Source organism: Nannospalax galili, unplaced genomic scaffold (assembly GCF_000622305.1).
Source record: "Nannospalax galili isolate Female #2095 unplaced genomic scaffold, S.galili_v1.0 scaffold717, whole genome shotgun sequence".
Classification (NCBI taxonomy): Eukaryota; Metazoa; Chordata; class Mammalia; order Rodentia; family Spalacidae; genus Nannospalax; species Nannospalax galili.
The window spans coordinates 1,219,948-1,239,099 of NW_008339763.1; the positions used below are offsets into that span (position 1 = coordinate 1,219,948).

The window sequence follows — 19,152 nt, forward strand, 5'->3', positions numbered from 1 at the left end:
GCCACTTTGGAAGGGTGTCAGGGTCTAGCAGTTCACTTCCAGGGCTGCAAAACTGCCATGGGCAGTGTTCCTGCTGCCCAAGGATGGCCTCATGACCAATTCAGAAGCCAGACCTACCCTCTGCCAGATCTCAACACTGACACTGGACTCTTATCTGTGGCATGCCCACCCAGTTTTATATGGGTGCTGGGGATCTAAACTGGGGTCCTCATGCTTGCACAGCAAGTCCTTTATCCACTGAGCCATTTCCCCAGCCCTGACACTGAAATTTTACTGTGGTCACAAGACATGACCATTGTAGTCAGATTACCCAGCCACTCTCACAAGATCAAGTCTGTCAACATCCCTGGAAAGGGGCAGGTCATCAGACCTAAGAGTCTAGTCCCTGGTCAGCCTCCAACTGCATCTGAACTGCCCCAGCTGCAGATGGTCTTGGGAGACTCTAGAGTACATGAGGTGTTGTGTTAATTGAAGGTGGGACTCCAGGATGCAACTGCTGGAGTCACTGACGCCCCTATAAAACAAGCCAAGCAAACACTGGTTCACCAAGCTGCACCTGAATGAACTGTTCCTTTGATCTGTCAGTGGTGCCTGCTGGGATGAATACCATGTTTTCCCAGGAAGTTACGTGGGCTGTGACAGGCACTGGGGACAGGGGGCCCGCAGCAATTACTAAATGCAGCTTCAGAACACTGCAGATGAGGGGGTAAAAAAATTAAAAAAACACTGCAGATGGCTGTGATGGTAACACGCTTGTGATCCCAGCACTCAGAAGGCCACGAAAAAGGATCAAGTCCAAAACCTGCCTGGGCTACACAGTAAGACAGGAAGCAAAACAAAGGGGTGAGGCAGCTGCAGATGGGGTAACTGGACTGGCATCTCAAACAGCCGGTGGGAGACAGGCTGGAGCTGGAGCTGTCACTGTTGTGTTCATCCCCTCTGGTAAGGGGCCCTCCAGCACTGACATACAACTTGCGAGTTGAAGCACTTAAAACATTGCAGTCAGGGAGCCCGCTTCTTGCTGGGCAGTTGGTGAGCACGCTGGGAGACTGATGGCTTGCCTTGGGCTCAGCTTTCTTGGATTTGAGATGGAAGTACCCTCTATAGTCTACCAATGTAAATGGACCCTGGATGTCACATTTCCTAAAGCTGTGCACAGGGGCAACGTGAAGAGTGAAATCTGCTTCCTGTGGAGCTGGTCCCAGACTCCCATCATTCCCAGTGTGCCTCAGTGACTAGATCGCAGGCTTGCATAGCATTCTGAACAGGTGGTGGCCCCCAATGGAACATCCCATTGTTCCATTTAGAGGACCAGTGACAGAGCTGGAGAGGAGTTTCTGGAACTTTCCATGTTGAACTGACAGACCTGAGTCAGCCAGCTCTTATGCACCCCCTGCCACACGGTAAGTACCATGGTACTTGTACCTGCCAGGGCAGAGAGCCCATACCTGTGGTAGTGTTGTAGGGGCGGGAGGTCTTATTTGCTGAACAGACCCAGAAGCAGGGAGTCCCAACCCTGAGCAGAGCTGCCCTACTCAGTGGTCATCTCCATGATTTCTGACCCCGTGCACAGAAACAGGATCCTTGAGAAGCAGCAAACTTTCAACCACGTGCCCAGAAGCAGAGGCTTGCTCCAGCTGCCCCTTCTCCATCCAGCACTGACAGCTCTACGAAAGAGCAAAGGGTCATCTAGCCCCAGGCAGCAACCCACACCACACTGGGAAATAGCCTCCTGGTTATACTTTAATGAACCTTAATAAATGGAAGCAAAATGCAATCGCCACTCAACGTCTTTAGTTGAAGAAACCACTACAGACAGTGTCATGGGGTGCTGAACAAACTCAGCACCCCCACGTGTCCCGTGCAATCTGTGGCTGCTTGCCCACATGCCCCAGGGCCCCCAGCAGTGAATCCAGCTTTCTCAGCCCTTAATGGGCCTGCACTACCACAAGGCTGCTCATTTCTATGGCCATCTCCTGATGGCTACAGAGGCTTCTTTAAATTTTACGTGTGTGTGTGTGTGTGTGTGTGTGTGTGTGCGCGCGCGCGCGCACGAGCACCCACACCCCCAAATCCCGTCCCACACCCCAAGAGTATAGGATGTCAGAGGATAGTTTGCGGTATGTGGTCCTGGGGATTAAACTCAGGTCATCAGGCTTGGCAGTAGGTGCCTGTACCCTGAGCTATCTCACAGGCCCCCAGAGGCTTTCCTTCTGCACAAGCATCAAAGCTATCAACAAGACGACAGGAAGCAGAACAAAAAGCATAGGTGAGGGAGATTCAAGAGACGTTAAAGTGCACACAAGGGACAGTCAGCACAGGGACAGGTTCCTCAGTGGACACAGCCAGAGGCACAGAACTCCAAAGGAGCAGCAGAGCTGGGGCTGCTTCAGGCTTCTTTTCCCCGTGTCCATTCCTGGTAGACCCTCTCAGCCCTGGGAGTGCCAGGTAGCTGATTCAAGGACCACACACTCCTAGGCTAGAGAGCAACTGCAGCAGCAGCTCCCCAGGCCACCATGGCCAGGTGCGGTGTACTCAGGCACCCCTATACCTCGCCTCGTCTGTGAGTCCTCTGGTGCCGTGTGAAAAAACCCAGGTGGCGAAAACCCTTCCCACAGTGCTCACACTCGTAGAACCGCCTTGTCAGGTGCAGCCTCTGGTGGATGCTGAAGCCCTTGGGCCACCTGAAGGCTTTGCCGCACTCGGCACAGGTATAGGGCTTCTCTCCGCTGTGAATCCGCTGGTGGTGACTGAGGTTCTCCTTGGTCCGGAAGGTCTTGCCACAGTCATCACAATAGAAAGGCCTCTCCCCAGTGTGCACCAGACGGTGCCGGAGGAGGTTTGACTTCTGTTTGAAGGCCTTCCCACAATCACCGCATGCATAAGGTCTGTGCTCCGTGTGGATTTTGCGATGCTGTGCCAGGCGGTCCTTCAAGCTGAAGGCCTGGCCACATATCTCGCAGCAGAAGGGTTTTTCACTCGTGTGATTTCTCTGGTGGCGCAGGAGGTTAGACACCCAGCGGAAGGTTCGGCCGCACTCAAAGCACTCGAAGGACCTGGCCCCCGTGTGCACTGTCTGGTGAGCAGCCAGCCGGCTATGGCAGCTCAGAGCTTTCCCACATGTACCACAAATGAATGGCTGCCCCTCCGCCCCACTCCTGCACTGCTCCCTGAGGCCCGGCTGCTTCCTGTAGGACTTCGCACACACTTGGCCCTGCAAAGCTGTAGGCTTGTCCACTTTCCTCCCAGAGGTAGCTCTGGGAAGGAGGACACTCTTCCTGAAGGCAGCTCCTCTTTTGGCTCCAGTCTGCTTCGGACGGGCTCTCTCCTGGGCTGAGGTCAGCTGATCACAGTGTCTCTTCTGGTCAGTGGGCTTCCTGCCTCCTGTGGAGAAAAAAAAGACCCATTTACATAGACTGGCTCAGGGACAGGCCCAGTCATAAAGCAGCCATCCAACAAAGTGTGAAGGAGAGCTGAGAAGGTGTCACATCAACTCAATTCAACCTTCCCAGGCAGTCAAAAAGAAGTGGTCAGAGTTATAAAAGAAACGTGTTCAGTGCAGGGATGAGCTGAAGCCACTAACAGTGGAAGACTTCAAATGACCCCAGTGTTCACTTAGCCTGGACAGGAGGGGCAGGGCCTGGACTGAGACACGATGGAACAGAATACTGCGAGTGGCTTAAATGGCCCAACAAAACCTTCAGTAAGCTTGTGTTCATGTACCAGGGCCTGCTTCTACTTGGAGGTGGACCTGGGCCAGGTGTCCCTGCAAACAGGAGCCAGCTAGCTCCACATGACCCAAGGACTACCAGCTTGTTCCAGTCACATATTTACTGCTTGACCCAACCTCTCAGAAGATACAAAATAAAACCAAAGCCCAGGGCTGGGCAGCTCAGTGGCAGATGCTAAGGCCTAGGGTTTCATGTCCACCACAGCAAAAAGAAAAGAAAACCCTCCTGACCATTGCTGGGAGCACTATATTTAAGGAAAGCAACAGGCTACGAAAGAGTTTTTCAAATGAGCAGACACACATGGACTAGAAAACCTGTCACCACAAACCTGAAAGGGGATTCAAGATCTATGCCGCACGCACACGTGCGCACACACGGCCCTGCCCCACAAGTAGCTGTCACTGCAGACTCTCAGCCACTCCTAGTCATCACAGCAGTGCCAGGACATTACCTTCCTTCCCACACACCTCCCTCCCTCAACAATCTACCCAGCAGGGTCCCACGGCATGTGTGCCAATGGGCTCAGTGGTAAAGGCAGGGCCACCATTCACGGACTTCCCTCACTCAGATTCAGTCCTGCATCCACTCTCCCACAGCGTCTGTGTGGAGGTGGGGGTAGGGAGAGTGGATTTAGCCAGTGTCGGGAAACACAGGGCAGGCCAACCAAGTGCAGCCTACCCTTCATCCCATTTACCTGGGTAGATACTCTTCTGAGCTTCCCGAAACTCACGTCTGTTCCAGTCTTCAACCCATGGCTCATCCCACTGTTCCAGGCGAGAAACAAGGTCTGGTCTAGGGCCACAGTATCCTTTTCAAAAGTGAGAAATGGTGTTTTGTGTAGAGGATAATGTCAGGGTCAGGGCTCAGATCAGCTCTGGGCCTCACAAGATGAACCCAGCAGTCAGGCCAGATCTTGTGGGCCCCCTGGAGAAGCTGTCTGGAAGCAGGAGCCTGCGCACCGGAGGAACACACACACACACACACACACACACACACCACACACCACACACACACACACACACACACACACGTAACAAGGCCCACACAAGGCCCTGGGATCTAAGGAAAGATGCCGAGCTGCCTCTAAGGGAGCCAAAAGACATACCCTTAGCAGAGGCCCACACAAGGCCCTGGGATCTGAGGAAAGATGCCGAGCTGCCTCTAAGGGAGCCAAAAGACATACCCTTAGCAGACATGGCATGGGCCCCTTAGCTGGGACCTGCCTCCAAGACTGACACTGCAGCCCTTACCCAGCTCAGTCAAGCTCCTGAAGTTGTCCAGCATCACACTGCGGTACAGAACCCTCTGGCTTGGGCTGAGACACTCCCATTCTTCCCTGCAGAAGTATACAGCCACATCTCTGAAGGTCACTGGCACCTGACACACAGCTGGGTCCAGGACTGTCTGTTGAGTAAGAGAGAGAGTCAGAGTAAAACCCGCTGTGCAGAAAGTGGGCCGGGCATATCTTTGCATGTGTTTGTAAAGGTGTGCCCAGAGGTCTAACCCCCCTGGCATGTGTGCTCTACCATCGTGTGGGCTAGCGCTCCAATCTAATAATAAGGAAGAAGGGTTAAGCCAGCCAAGCCCCAGCACCCTCTGCTTCCAGACCATGAACACAGTATGACCATCCACCTCTCCTCACACTCCTGCCGCCACCATGGGCTATAGCCCTTCAAACTGTGAGCATAAACAAACTTCTCCCTTAAATTTCTTTTGTCACAGTAACTAATACAGAAAATTGGTACCAGGACTAGGGTTGTTGTTATGATAATCCTGACCCTGTGGTTTCTACACCTCTGAAGATGGTTTATGGGAGGAATGGGGAAGAGTTTGGAGCTGGGGGCTAAGAAGCCCTAGACTGCTATGTGCAGATCTTCCTGGCTATTCTGGTACCATTGTATAAATGTTTGCTGGAATGAAGTGGGTGACAGAGGCACATGGGAGCATTAAAATTCTATCAGGAAAACCAGAACTTATCTGACACACTAGACCCAGGAAAGAAAGGTCCAACTCCTGCCCTTAGACCTCATCAATACAGACTAATACTTGTATCCCTATCAATTTCCCACCTTCGCTTCTTGGGCATTGTGCTAGACAGCTTTAGTGTCAACTTGACACACCTGGATAGAGGGAGCCTCAGCTGGGGAATTGCCTCCATTGGTCTGGCCTGTGGCCATGTCTGTGGGCATCCTCTTGATTATTGAGTGGTGTGGGAGGGCCCAGCCCACTGTGGGTGGTGCCACCCCTGGGCAGGTGGGCCTGTGTTGCATAAGAAAGCAGCTTGAGCACAGACCAGGGGAGCAAGCCAGTAAGCAGTGTTCCTCCATGGCCTGTGCTCCACCTCCTGCCCGGAGTTCCTTGGGCTCCCCAATGAACTATGACCCAGGAGATTTAAGCTGAATAAACTCTTTCCTCCCCAAGTTGGTATTGGTCAAAGTGTTTTGTCACAGCAATTGAAAGCAAACTACAGAGCTGGAGAGACAGCTCAGCAGTTAAGAACACTGGTTGTTCTTGCAGAAGCCCCGGGTTCGAATCCCACACCCACATGGCAGCTAACAACGGTCCATAACTCGAGTCCCAGGGGATCTGAGAGCCTCTTCTGACCCCCGCGGGCATTGCACAACATGGGTGCACTTACCTACATGCAGGCAATACACACATACACATAAAATAAAAATAATAAATAAAATTAAAAAAAAAGTAAACTACAGCAGGCCTCCCGCCTGTTCTGAGCACACACTATGCCAGAAAGATGAACACACTGCTGTTCTTCTACAATGTCAGAGCAACAATTCACATCTACTTAATTACCAATATTAGCTTCACATCACATGGTACATGCACACATGTGGTACAGAAGAGGTACAAAATGTTGAAGACACAGCAATGAACTCGTGAGACTTCAGACATGGTAAGGGTCCACCTCTTTAAGGAGTCTGAGGGAGGAAGTTATCTCCTTTCCTTGCTCTGGTGTGTCTGACAAGTTCTTGGGCTTTTTTTTTTTTTTTTTTTTTTTTTTTTTTTTTTTTAGTCTTACGCACTTTTCAATATGCTCTTGATATTCTAGGCATACAGGCTGGCCTTGAACTCACAGAAATCCGCCTGCCTCTGCCTCCCGAGTGCTGGGATTAAAGATGTGTGCCACCACACCTGGCAGGCCTGGCGTCTGTGTAAGTGTAATACATCCATGTGCCCCTATAGTCTCAATTCACACCAGTAAATCGATAGGATGGCACCCTTCTGCTCTGAGTAGGTCATGGATGCTGTTTGTGGGTCCACCCAGGTACACAGCCATCCTCCAGCCTCAAAATGCAGTCAAAAGCTGCTGGTTACCTGGCAAGACCCAGTCTGAAACATCTCTGTAGCACATAACATGGAGTAACTTAGCGCAGGGCAGGGCCTGACCGTAACACTGCCTCTTAACCCCTTGGTAGTCACTCTGTAGACAAGATACAGATGTATTTACTGTGTAATATGTAATGTGTGGTCTCAAAGTTAGTATTAGCATTTAAGATAAGACTATCAGAAGTGCAACTACCTGGCAAATTACTGTCAAAATGACATGGTGGGAAAAGACAAACATGTTCATCTATGTTTTTTACATAGCATGCTCATTACAGTAGTGTCCTGCGGCGGCCTGTTACTTAGCTCACATCTGACATGTGAGAAAGGCCAGGTACTTTCTGGTTGACCAAAAGCCATCTCTCCTCAGTTTGACATGTGAATCTCCCCTCATACAGGAAGGCACAGGGTCCCTACCTCACAGCTGCTCATAGGCTTTTATCCGAAGTCCCTGACTGACAGATGTCTGCGCTGCCCCATGGAGGAGACACTCTGTGTTAGTCTTTCAAACCTGTAAAATCTGGTTTATGAGAAGAAATTCTAATCTTTTAACCCCACCATACACTGTAAGACTTATTTCAGGAAAGGCCCAAAGGCATTCCGAACCTGATGGCCTGGGGCAGTAGAGCTCCCCCACCAAGCCAGGATTACCCTTTAATCAAGAGCACAGCATCAGCCTTGATCTTAAATCATGATGACTCCCCCAGTTTGTCGTTTGCCTTTTGAAAATGAATCAACACAGTAAGTGCTGTTGCAGCAGAGCTGCAGGTGAGAACGTCTTCCCAACAGACCATCCCATAGCTGTCATCAAGGAACAGATTTAACCTTGGCCCTGTAGTCAGGGCAACAAAATAAGCAAAACAATACAGCAGTGGCCTAATCTGGTCAGAGGGACTTAAAGGACAGTTTTTGCTCCTTGTCCTCCAAGGTCGACTAAGTTCCAGGGAACTATGGAGCATCTCTCAAAATGTCCTGTAACTGTGGTGAGTCACCTGTCCTTTTGTTCAGAGAGGCCATGGAGACCCCACCAGATGGACTTGAACCATTGTCCAGTCTACAAAGAAGAGGGTCAACATAGAGGAAACATTTCCTCCATGCTTCCAAGTGAAGCCAGTCACAACTGAGTAGGACCTTTGACTTATCCTCACATAGATGGAACTGGTAAAAGAAAGGAGCCAGGGGCTCCTCCCAAGTTCATGTGACCCCTGAGGAACAGATCCTCAAACAACCTTAAGAGTAAAAATGAATTGATTTATTTGGGCCAACTGTACAGTCTTAAACACCCAAAAGAAAAGTATAACCAAAGATTAAAGTCATCAGTATATTTCTTTAAGAGTTCAAGGGATTATACTTCCCAGACAGACTTAAGTCCATATAAAATGTTATTTTAGACAATTATTTCTCATTGATGATTTTGTTCCTAACCAGAAAGTGCTGCTCAGATATAAGACTTCAAATCTTGGTCTCCAATACTGTAGTGCCCACCTGTAGGTAAGGGAGACAACCAGCTATTGTTCTAAAACGATGGACAAATTTGTTTTCTCCCCCTATCTTCTTAGAAGCCTTTGTGAGGGAACCGACACTGATTCTAGCCACTCCAGCAGCTATCAAAGTGCCTGAAAACAAATCCTGAGTCCATCCCTCTTGAGTCCAGCCTTGGCAGAGAATAGAAAAATGAGGAGAAACCCACTAGAGGGATGCTTTTGGAAGCACTCATCAAGAAATCCCAATGGACTCTGATATGAACATTTGAAATTTGCCCTGTTCTGACTTTTTTCTGGTTCCCTGTCTAGAACTTTTAATGCTAATTACTCTTGCCTTTACTTCTCCACATCTCCTACGCACCAGTCAAGGATTTTCTTTTCTCCCTACAGATAAGAGTTATGCAATTTGGGAGCCTTTTAGATAGACCCACTGAAGGGGTACCCCAATTGCCTCACCCTGTGTCCCTGTTCAACGTGGAAGAAGCCAGAGCAGTCTACATCCCAATTTCCTATCGGCAATTTGGGTAACCCCTTCAGAGGATGGCGTGATAAGAACAGGAGGTAGGAACTGGCTAGGCAGTTAGGGTAAAAAGACCCCAAAGCAAAGTAGCCAGTTTCTTGGCTAAAGTCAAAATGTCCTTGGGCCTCTTAGCAACATATTCTGTTCCAAAGACCAAAAATGTCAAAAGTATTTAGGAGCTCTTATCTAACCCCTAATAGATTTTTAGGGTTACCTCTTCAGAGGGGGGTGACGTTAGAATAGCAAAAGGCCCCATAAGTTTAGCTGGTCAAGACTATAAAATCCCTAGTCTATTCCACTCTCACTGGTCAATCACCTGATGATAGAACCACCCCTAGGAAGGCAGGTCCACCTTAAGTTATGCTAAATAGATGGGTGGGATACCTGGTACATTAATGAGGTAGCAAATTTTTCCTGCTTGGAATCCTGCCTTGTAACCCAGAACTCCACAGAACTTCTTACCAGCTACAGTCATGCAGGTCTTGTAAGTCTGTCTTTCTGCTGTTTGGGTCCATTCTTCAATTCTTTTATGAATAAGACTAAGAACCCTCTACAGGACTCTCTTTCCCCTGGTTTCAGGACAGGACAAAACTATGGACATGTGGTGTCTTAAAGAGACAAAATGACCAAAGTAACAGTATGTGAAGGTGCTTTGCAGACAATGATAGACTAGCACCATCCTTTGAAATATTCTGGAAAAATATTCATGTTGTGCCCTTTGTATGTTCAAAATGTAGCATTATCAGAAACCCTCAAAAAATTACATTAAATTAAAAAATACAGTAGTGACTAGTCTGTGGTAATGTGACTGCTAACACCGCCTAGGAAGAGGAGAGGTCATGAGACGCTCACCAGAACCAACCCATCAGCCATCAAGCCCCCCAGCCACACAAGGTCTTGAAATGCTGGAGTATGTGGAGGCAGACAGGAACGAATACTAGACTCCATTCGTGATACAGAAACAGGTGAACATGCTTTTTCTTTCTACAATGTCAGATTTTACAGAGTAACAATTCACAAGGTAAGCACCTTCCACAAGGTCAGGTCTTCACCCATGACAGGATGGGATTCTCCAGTAATGCATCTGGTCTTGAGTAGCCCCTGCTGTAAGCCCTTTGGTTCTCCACGTTGCCCTTGGGTGGACTCATTCTTTGATCTGTTGTTGGTGCCTTTTCTGGATGTGATAAAAATACCCTGATAAAGGCAACCTGGAGCAGAAAAGGTTTATTTTCATTCCCAATTCTAGGTTACATTTCAACACTGTGAGGAAAGTGACAGCAGCAGGAGTTCAGTCAGCTGATCACACAGCATCCATAGTCAAGAGGCAGAGAGCAGGGATGCTGTGCTCAGCTCACCTCCCTTTTCACCCGTCCAGGGCCTTGGAATGGTGCCCTCCACGTTCAGGGCGGGTCTTCCCACCTCAATTAACCCAATGAAGAAAATCCCCAAAAAGGATACCCAAAGGCCCATCTCCCAAGAGACTCTAGGTTAGGTAAAATGGACAACATAACCACAGTGTCTTATCTAGGGTGGATAAGTATTTGTTCACCAAAAATAATGCAGTGACCACAATTACTAGGGCAATGGAGAAAAGCAATGCAATTTCTGTATTTACCTCAACAGGTACAGTTTGTCATTTTAAAACTAGGTGTGGTGGTACATGCCTTTAATCCTAGCACTCAGCAGGTAGAGACAGATCTCTGAGTTTGAGGCTAGCCTGGTCTCATAAAGTGTTCCAGGCCAGCCAGAGCTACAGAGTGAGACCCTGTCTCAAAAAGAAAAAAATCACCCCATGTTAAAGCTGGGTACTCTGGAGGCTGAGACAAGTCAACTACATGAGTTTGAGGCCAGCCTAGGCTACATAGCAAGTTCCAGTGTTCCAAGCCAGCCTGTGCTACAAAGACAGACCCTGTTTCAAAACAGAACACATACATGTTGAAACTTGTCATAAAAGCAGTAACATCTGGGGCCTAGAAGGATCACAGGTGCTCTCTGCCCTTCCAATGTGTATCAGGCCTACTGCTGGGCGAGGCTTAGCTATCTCCACAATGGGCTGCTAATACAAAGGGTTCAGCAACGTCCCCTCTGCCCTTTGCTAACTTCTTGGCCCCTAGAACTGAGGAAAACAAAGGCTCAGCAAACACGAGCAGAACAGACTCTCTGACCACAACCCTGCAGCCAAGCACTTTCCTGAAGTCACACAGCCCTGAGGGCACAGGTGCAGGTGGTGTTTCCTGTCTGTCCTTTTACTGCTAGGGCCCAGAAGTTGTTTTTACTCTCTCGGGTGACTCTCACTGCCTGCCAATTCCTCATCAGATTTCCATACTCACCAGCACCCTTACGGGGCAGACACAGTCTCCTTAGGAACTTTCTGCCTCAAGCCCCTTGGGACTCCACTGAAGTCCAAGGATCATGATTTCTGGCTGGGGAAACTTATGAAATTCAAGTCTCTTTGTTTTTACAGACAACTCCAATAGCCCTTGTCTTGGTTTTTATAGAGTCACCTGGGAAGAGGGAACGTCCCCCAACTGAAGAATTATCTTCACCAGATTTGCCTATCACCATGTCTGTGAAGGATTACCTTGACTACTGATTGATGTGGGAGGGCCCAGCCCACCATGGGCAGCACCATCCCTAGGCAGGTGGGTCTGGCTGGTATATGCTAGCTGAGCGTGAGCCAGGGAGGGAGCTAACAGGCAGCATTCCTCTGTGGCTTCATTCTTAGTTCCCAGTCTCCCCTTGTGGTCCTATCCTGACTTTGTTCCCTCAATGATGGCTTGTGACCTAAACTGAAAGCTGAAATAAAGCCATGCATCCCCTAAGTCGCTTTTGGTCCTGATGTTTATCACAGTTAACAGAAGGCAAACTAGACCAGCCCTCGTGTGTGAGGGAATGAGCTCATTAACAGACCTACAATGGAAAAGTTCTCCCCTAGCAACTGATTTCTCTGGCCAAGGCAACATTTTGGTAGGATCTGAAAGCTAAGACAGGGTGGTCCAAACACTTAGCCAGTAAGAAAAAACGACTGGAAGGCCGGGAGTGGTGGCACACACCTTTAATCCCAGCACTCTGGAGGCAGAGGCAGTTGGATCACAATGAATTCAAGGCCAGCCTGGTCTACATAGTGAGTTCCAGGACAGCTTGGGTTACAGGGAGACCCTGTCTCAAAAACACCAAAAAAGATGCTGTATAAAATGACAGTTCTTTCAATTTCATTTAGGTGGGATAGGACTTTAATTTACTTATGGTCATAGGAATGGTCAATCCTCCAGGAAAAAGCATATAACTAACTTCCTGTGAATCCAAGACCTGACCTCAAACAGGGGCTTCCCCCTGGTCTTGCTGCCGCCACTTGCTCTGCCCAGAAGGTAGTTTCTTCCCATTTCTCACCTTCTTAGAGAGATTTTACCAAGATACCCTGTCCAAAGCAGTGAATTCCTCAGAAAGAAAGAAAGAAAGAAAAGAAAAAAGAAAAAAGAAAAGAAAAGAAAAAAGAAAAAGAAAAGAAAAGAACTGTTTTTCCTCTCTGAGCTCAGCTCCCCTCCCTGGCTGCCAGAAGCATCTGTGCACCACAGTAGCCACCTTCCTCTCAGCTCAATCCCTGCTTCCCAATGCATGCACAGTGGGCTGGGGTAAATCTGCACAAATTACAGCAGGTATTTCTCTGCCATAGTTTCTGTTCTCTTCAGGCCAGCCCTCCCAAGAATAACTGTGTGCCTCTGGTAACGTTTCCTCTTTCCAAACCTAGACTGCACACCCAGAGTTCTTGCTTTTAACTGGAGGCCCCACAGTCAGGAGGTGAGAGTCCCTTGTAGACATCTCCACAACAGGCTCCTTCCAAAGGTGGGGCACCCCTTCTGAAAGCCACGGCTTCACTGGCTTGCATACACTTTGGACTCTTTCCTCTAGAGGGACCCATTAGGTAGGGTCACTTATCCCACCTCAACATGGGAGGTCCTTCTGTTCCTCCAGGCTTGCACTGGAATATATTCGTTCTCTCTCCCTCCCTCCCCCTCCTCTCTGTTCACATGTAACCCATTTATGGTTGAACTCATTTATGTAGCCAAGGATGACCTTGAAATTCTGATGCTCCTGTTTTTAACACCCAAGTGCTAGGATTACAGGCATGCAACACCGTGCCTGAGTGGTCCACTGGGGGTATATTAAAAAGAACTGGGGTAAATTTGATTCTCAGATCCTAAAAAATAAACCAAATATTTTGTGTTTCTTTGCAAGGTGGCTTGGCCACAATACAAACTACCAGTCCAGGAGATGTGCCCTTTGCATGGTACTTAACTACAGGCTGGCCTTTCTGTGATGCTGGGGACTGAACCCAGTGCCTTCTGTATGCCAGAAACTCTACCACTCTATGACTTACTCTTTTGTTGCTGTGATAAAATACCATGGCCAAAGACAACTTAAGTAAGAATTTATCTGGAGGCTGGAGAGATGGCTCAGCGGTTAGAACACTGGTTGTTCTTGCAGAAGACCCAGGTTCAAATCCCAGCACCCACATGGCAGCTAACAATTGTCCGTAGCTCCAGTTCCAGAGGATCCGACAGCCTCTTCTGTCCTCTGAGGGCACTGGACAACATGGGTGCACTTACCTACATGCAGGCAATACACACATACACATAAAATAAAAGTAATAAAATATTTTTTAAAAAAGAGTTTATCTGCGCTTCTGTTCCAGAGGGCTAAATGTCCACAATGGTGCCATGGCAGCAGGAGATTGGCTTATAGGATAGGGTCCGAGTAGTCTGACAGTGACTGCCACACTGGAGTGTAGTGCTGAGAATCTGGTAGTTGCTCTGTCCACGAGACTGGATGACTGAGCAGTTGGTAACATGGTGCTAAAGGCCCGGAGTATTCCTGGGGATCTTGTCCTCAATCTATGTTGGGACCCAAAGAAGTTGGTTCTAATAGCAGCAACCAAATGCCTCAGCAAGATAGGTAAAGACTAGTGAGAGAAGGTAAGCAGGCAAAAAGCAAAAGCTGCCTCTGCTGTGACCTTTTGTCTGGGCTGCCACCAAAGGTGCCACAACATTCAGGGTGATCGTCCTGCTTCACAGAATCTGATCACATTTTAACTTCAGATCTAGTCAAGTTGAGGACCGCGATCAACCATCTCGGTCTCCCCTCTCTCTGTATCTGAAGGCTACAGGATGACTTACAGGGGTAGAGAGGACAGTGAAGTCAGAGCTTGGAACCTGAGAGAAAGGCAGGTGAGAGCCACAAGCAGGAGAACGGGAGCTGCTGTGCTGCAGCTGTAGAACCAGACTGCTGGCTGGAGTCGAGTCCGGCTGGAGAGGTAAATGGTTAGGACCAGCCCTTGGTGAATGGATGGGACAACACATTTTTAGCTGGCTAAGTCAACACAGGGTGAGCCAAGTTGAAGCACTTGGGATAGTTGGGAGTTCTCTGCCTGTCTGTCACATGACAGATGGGTGGGCACCACTGCCACCATAGTGCTAGGTTTGAAAAACAGTGACGTTCACTTCAGAAGAGAACGGAAACTGAGTAGCAAGGTTTTGTTTTTTTTACATTTTAAAAAAATTCTTTTTATGTGTATGAGTGTATAGCCTGCATGTTATGTATGTAAGTGCACCCATGTTGTGCAGTGCTCACAGAGATCAGACGAGAGCTTCAGGATCCCCTGGAACTGGAGTTAGAGGGTTTTTAGTTACCACATGGGTGCCCGGCGTGTTCTTAACCACTGAGCCATCTCTCCAGCCCCCAAAAGTTTGTTTTATAACCTAGTAAAGTCTGACATCAGTCTTGAGAAAAGGCAAAAATGGTTGGCCTGCCAATTTGATACAAAACAGTGTTTTTTATATTCCTAAATGCATTGCCCTGCCTCGAATTCCTCATTGGCTGAGTTCCTCAAGGAGGTCCCATCTTCCTGCTTGTCTAGCTTAGTCCCCACCCCAAATTCCTCATCCTCCTGGGACTGGAGATCTCCCCTTTTCTGGTAGCTTAGTCTTGCAGCAGATTGTAGCCTTCCAACCCTAAAGTAAACTAAAAAGCACCCAGGCAACAGAAGGGGAGCTAGTGCCTCCCGCTTATCTGTGATTTGTTGATGAGCTCCAAATGCATCTCATACCGAAAATGAACCATAAGAATTTCTTATGTAGGTGTTTATCACTGTAGGGTGTCGGGGAGGGGGTTACAGCCTTTCCTTGATCTGGAATGTCCGGTGAGTTCTTGGGCTTTGGTTTTCTGATAATGACTAGCCCATGTGTTCTTGTGACCCCCATTCACTCTGATAAATTTATGGGGTGGCACCTTTTTTACTCCTGGGAATAAGTGATTTCTCAGTCTGTGCCATGGCCTGTGTGACCTGGTCATATGGTGCCTTCCAATCCTGAACCCTCTGTCTTTGTATTCTATGCCCTTCCAGCCCCTCTTTCCAGCCTGCATCCTTACAAACTGCATCCCCAAAGCCAGGCGTGGTGGTGCACACCTTTAATCTCAGCACTCGGGAGGCAGAGGCAGGAGGATCTCTGAGATCGAGGCCAGCCTGGTCTACATTGTGAGTTCCAGGCTAGGTGGAGCTACAGGGAGACCTTGCTCAAAAAGACCAAAAAAATAAATAAATAAAATATTTTTTAAAAAAACCATGGCGGAGGGTGGTGGCGCACACCTTTAATCCCAGCACTTGGGAGGCAGAGGCAGGCAGATCTCTGTGAGTTCAAGGCCAGCCTGGTCTACATAGGGCGTTCCAGGACAGCTGGGGCTACAGGGAGACCCTGTCTCAAAATGACCAAAAAGACCAAAAAAAAACACAACCACTATGGTGACTTAAAGACACACAGATGGTGCAGAGTTGGCTCAGCAGTTAAGAGAACTTGCTACTCCTGCAGAGGACCTGGGTTTGGTTCCCAATACCCACATTGCCCAGCTCACAACCACCTGTTATTCCAGTTCCAAGGGATCAGATGTCCTCATCTGGTCTCTGAGGGCACCAGGCACATACATGGTACATATACATACGTGCAAGAGCTCACACACATAAAAAAAAAAACATAAAATTTAAAGACATAGATCAAGGGAACAGTAAAATAAAAAACTGATTCATATAAATAGTTAAGTGAGGCAGGGCATGCCTTTAATCCCAGCACTCCCGAGGCAGAGACAGGTGGGTCTCTGGAGGCCAGCCTGACCTACAATAGAAGTATTGCAAACTTCTGACTGGGTCTGCCTGTGTCTATTAAGGCAATCGAGACCCTCCCCCCGCCCAGACAGGCCCACAGAGCAACTTCCAGAGATTCTGCCCAGGTGATTCTAGGTTTTGTGCAGCCGACAAATTAACCATCACACGAGCTTTGCCCACAGCAACGTGGGATACCTGAGACTGTCTGAAACAAACCAGCCAACAGACATTTTAAGGGAACCCCAAAAACTTAAGATTTTCTGCTTCTAAAAGGGAATTAAGAACAGTGGTAGCCCACGCCTTTAATCCTTTCAGCCTTTAATCCCACAACTCAGCAGCCAACAGAGACCTCGGGGAGACAGAGACAGAGACCTCTGGAAGACTAGAATCCCGGGTGACAGGGGCGGACAGAGGCCCGGAGAGACGGAAGACAGATCAGACAGAGACCCGGAGAGACAGGGCAGGCAGGGCACACAGGAGTCCCCGGAGACAGAGACCCCGGGACGCGGACCCCCCGGGACTTACCGGAGCGGTCTGGCGGAGCGCGGCTGCAGCTCGGCCCCGTCGGCAGGACGGCCGGGCCTCCCGGGAAGCCGGAGGCGGGCGCATCGGAAGGACGCTGGGGCTCCGGGACTCGGGCGACTTCAGCGCAGGTGGGACAGGCGCGCGGGAGCGGAGGCCAGGCCGGCTCCGGCGGTCCCCGGAAGGGCTCCGCGCCCGCCGACTTCCACTCCAGCGGAAGTACACCGCGGGCGGGAGCCGCTTCCGGCCGCGCGAGGAGCCGCGGCTCGGTGGTGCGCTGCAGACACGCCCACAGGAACCGCGCGGCCGCGCCCGGGAGGCCACGCACGTGCCACGCCCCCTTCGGGCCTCCCGTCCCGCCTCCTGAAACGCGCCTGCAGGTCCCTCTGCTCCGAGCAGCCGGCCGGGGCTGCGCGGTGGTCAGTCGGCCGGGGGCTGCGCGGTGGTCAGTCGGCCGGGGGCTTAATTTTTTTCCCTTTTCTGTATGATAAAGTACACAGGGCATAATTTCCATTTTAACAGGCTGAGTGTGGCTGTAACCTGCACACTTTTGCCTTTTGCATCCCACAAAACAGAAAGTCCCTGCCCAGGAAACCCATCTCCAGTCCTCTGCAGCAGCCGGGGCCACCAGTATTGTACTTTGTTCCTTTGAATTTAGCTGCTGTAGATGCGTCATGCAACGGAATCCTACAGCGTTTGTCCTGTGATCAGCTCTTTTCACTGCATGTAATGTGCTGATTTTTCTTTTTTAAACACTTTAAATACTTTTCTTTTTAAATACTTTATTTTTTTTTAATTTTAGGTGTTTGAGTATTGCCTACATGTATGTAAGTACACCCATGTTGTGCAGTGTCCTTGGAGGTCAGAAGTGGGTTTCGGATCCCCTGGAACTGGAGTTACAGTTGTTAGCCCACATGTGGGTGCTGGAAATCAAACCCAGGTCCTCTTTTGAAATTATTTGCAATTCTTCAAGGACCCCATCAAAGAACACACGGGCAAAGTGACAGTAACTCGGCTTGGCAGGTTTTACTTTTACAAAGGGCGTGTTGTGTAGTCAGTTCCAGCAAGAACACAGGACCCAGAGCGTGATGGGCTTTTATCCCCTAATGCAAGAGAACTGTGTCCTTTCCCATTGGCTAGGATCCGACTCACAGTCTTTCCAGGTTTGCTGATTTAAAAGAATCAAGAATTGCTGGGAGAAGCGCCACAGCCCCAGGCCATCGGGGTCAGGAATGCATCAGTACCTTTTCCTGAAACAAGTCTTACAGGGTGTGGTGGGATTAAAAGATTAGAATTCCTTCAGAAATCAAGTTCCAAATTTTATAGGGTTTGAAAGAAAAGACTAGTATTTAATAAGTTTCATCTACTCTCAAATATCTTTTAGATAGAAAGGAAATTAGACATCATTTAGTTATTGAATTAAAACAATAGTGGTCTTGGGGCTCGAGAGATGGTTTAGCAAAGAGCACTGACTGCTCTTGCAGAGGGCCCTGGTTCGATTCCCAGCACCCACATGGCGGCTACAACTGTGGTCCTTAACTCCAATTCCTGGGGAATCCAAAGCCCTCTTCTGACCTCCACGGCATTGCATGACACGGATGCACTCACATACATGCAGGCAATGCACTCATACACATATAAAAATAAAAATAATAAAATATACATGCATACATGCAGGTAGGCACTGTAGTGGTGAACTGGGTCAAGGTCTGAAGTCATATCTGAGTAGCATTTTTCTTATCAAGATGAAAATCATTAGTGAGAACCATCTAAATAACATCTCGTGGGAATTTAAGTCTAATATCTGGGAAGCACAATGTCCTGGACCCTTAAACATACTGCGCACTTTAATCTTTGGCTGTATTTTCTTTGGGGGCATTTAACACCATACAGTTGGCCCAAATTAACAATTTCTCTTTTTTTTCAAGGTCAATTGAGGGTCTGATCCTCAAGCATCAAGTGGGTTTGGGAGGCGCCTCTAGCTTCCTGAGTCTTCCTTACAACAGTTATTTCATCTGTGTGCGGGTAAGCCAACGGTCATGCTTAACTGTGGTTTCACTAAGAAGCATTAGGGAATATTTCCACTCTGTGCTGATCCTCCTCGCTGTAGACTGGACACTGGTTCAAGTCCATCTGGTGAGGTCTCTATGACCTTCCTGAACAAGAAGATAGGTGACTCACCACAGTTACAGGACATTTTGAAAGATGCCTCATAGTCCCCTGGGTCTTGGTTGACCTTGGAGGGCAAGGGGCAAAACGTCTCTCTGACCATATAGGTCTCCATGTATGGTTGTTAAACATCCAAGAAGTTTAGTTACACCAGTCTGGTAGGTTTTTTGATATTTTATTTATTATTTTTATTTTATGTGTATGAATATATTGCCTGCATGTAAGTGCACC

General features: G+C 48.7%; 1 protein-coding gene across 2 annotated transcripts; it reads right to left on the reverse strand.

Annotated features, from left to right (window-relative positions):
* Positions 1-1,733: 1,733 nt before the first annotated feature.
* On the reverse strand, positions 1,734-17,021 carry Znf707 (zinc finger protein 707). Of its 2 annotated transcripts, none has more exons than XM_008834508.3 (4): positions 16,756-17,021; positions 4,982-5,135; positions 4,426-4,539; positions 1,734-3,384 (listed from the first exon to the last, which is right to left on the reverse strand). In XM_008834508.3, the coding sequence occupies exons 1-4, from the start codon at positions 16,837-16,839 to the stop codon at positions 2,546-2,548; spliced, it is 1,191 nt and encodes a 396-aa protein (XP_008832730.1). In that variant the 5' UTR covers positions 16,840-17,021; the 3' UTR covers positions 1,734-2,545. The 2 variants fall into 2 exon arrangements, with proteins under 2 accessions (XP_008832730.1, XP_017653985.1); XM_017798496.2 differs by lacking the exon at positions 16,756-17,021 and adding an exon at positions 10,107-10,237.
* Positions 17,022-19,152: the final 2,131 nt, after the last annotated feature.

What these genes read in the sequence shown, in the direction of transcription:
- Znf707 (XM_008834508.3), bottom strand. Translation starts at nt 16,839, where the DNA reads ATGCGCCCGCCTCCGGCTTCCCGGGAGGCCCGGCCGTCCTGCCGACGG. An exon ending in CGCTCCGCCAGACCGCTCCG is followed by an intron (nt 5,136 to 16,755) that starts GTAAGTCCCGGG and finishes CTTACTCAACAG; the next exon opens with ACAGTCCTGGACCCAGCTGT. An exon ending in CAGGAGCTTGACTGAGCTGG is followed by an intron (nt 4,540 to 4,981) that starts GTAAGGGCTGCA and finishes ACTTTTGAAAAG; the next exon opens with GATACTGTGGCCCTAGACCA.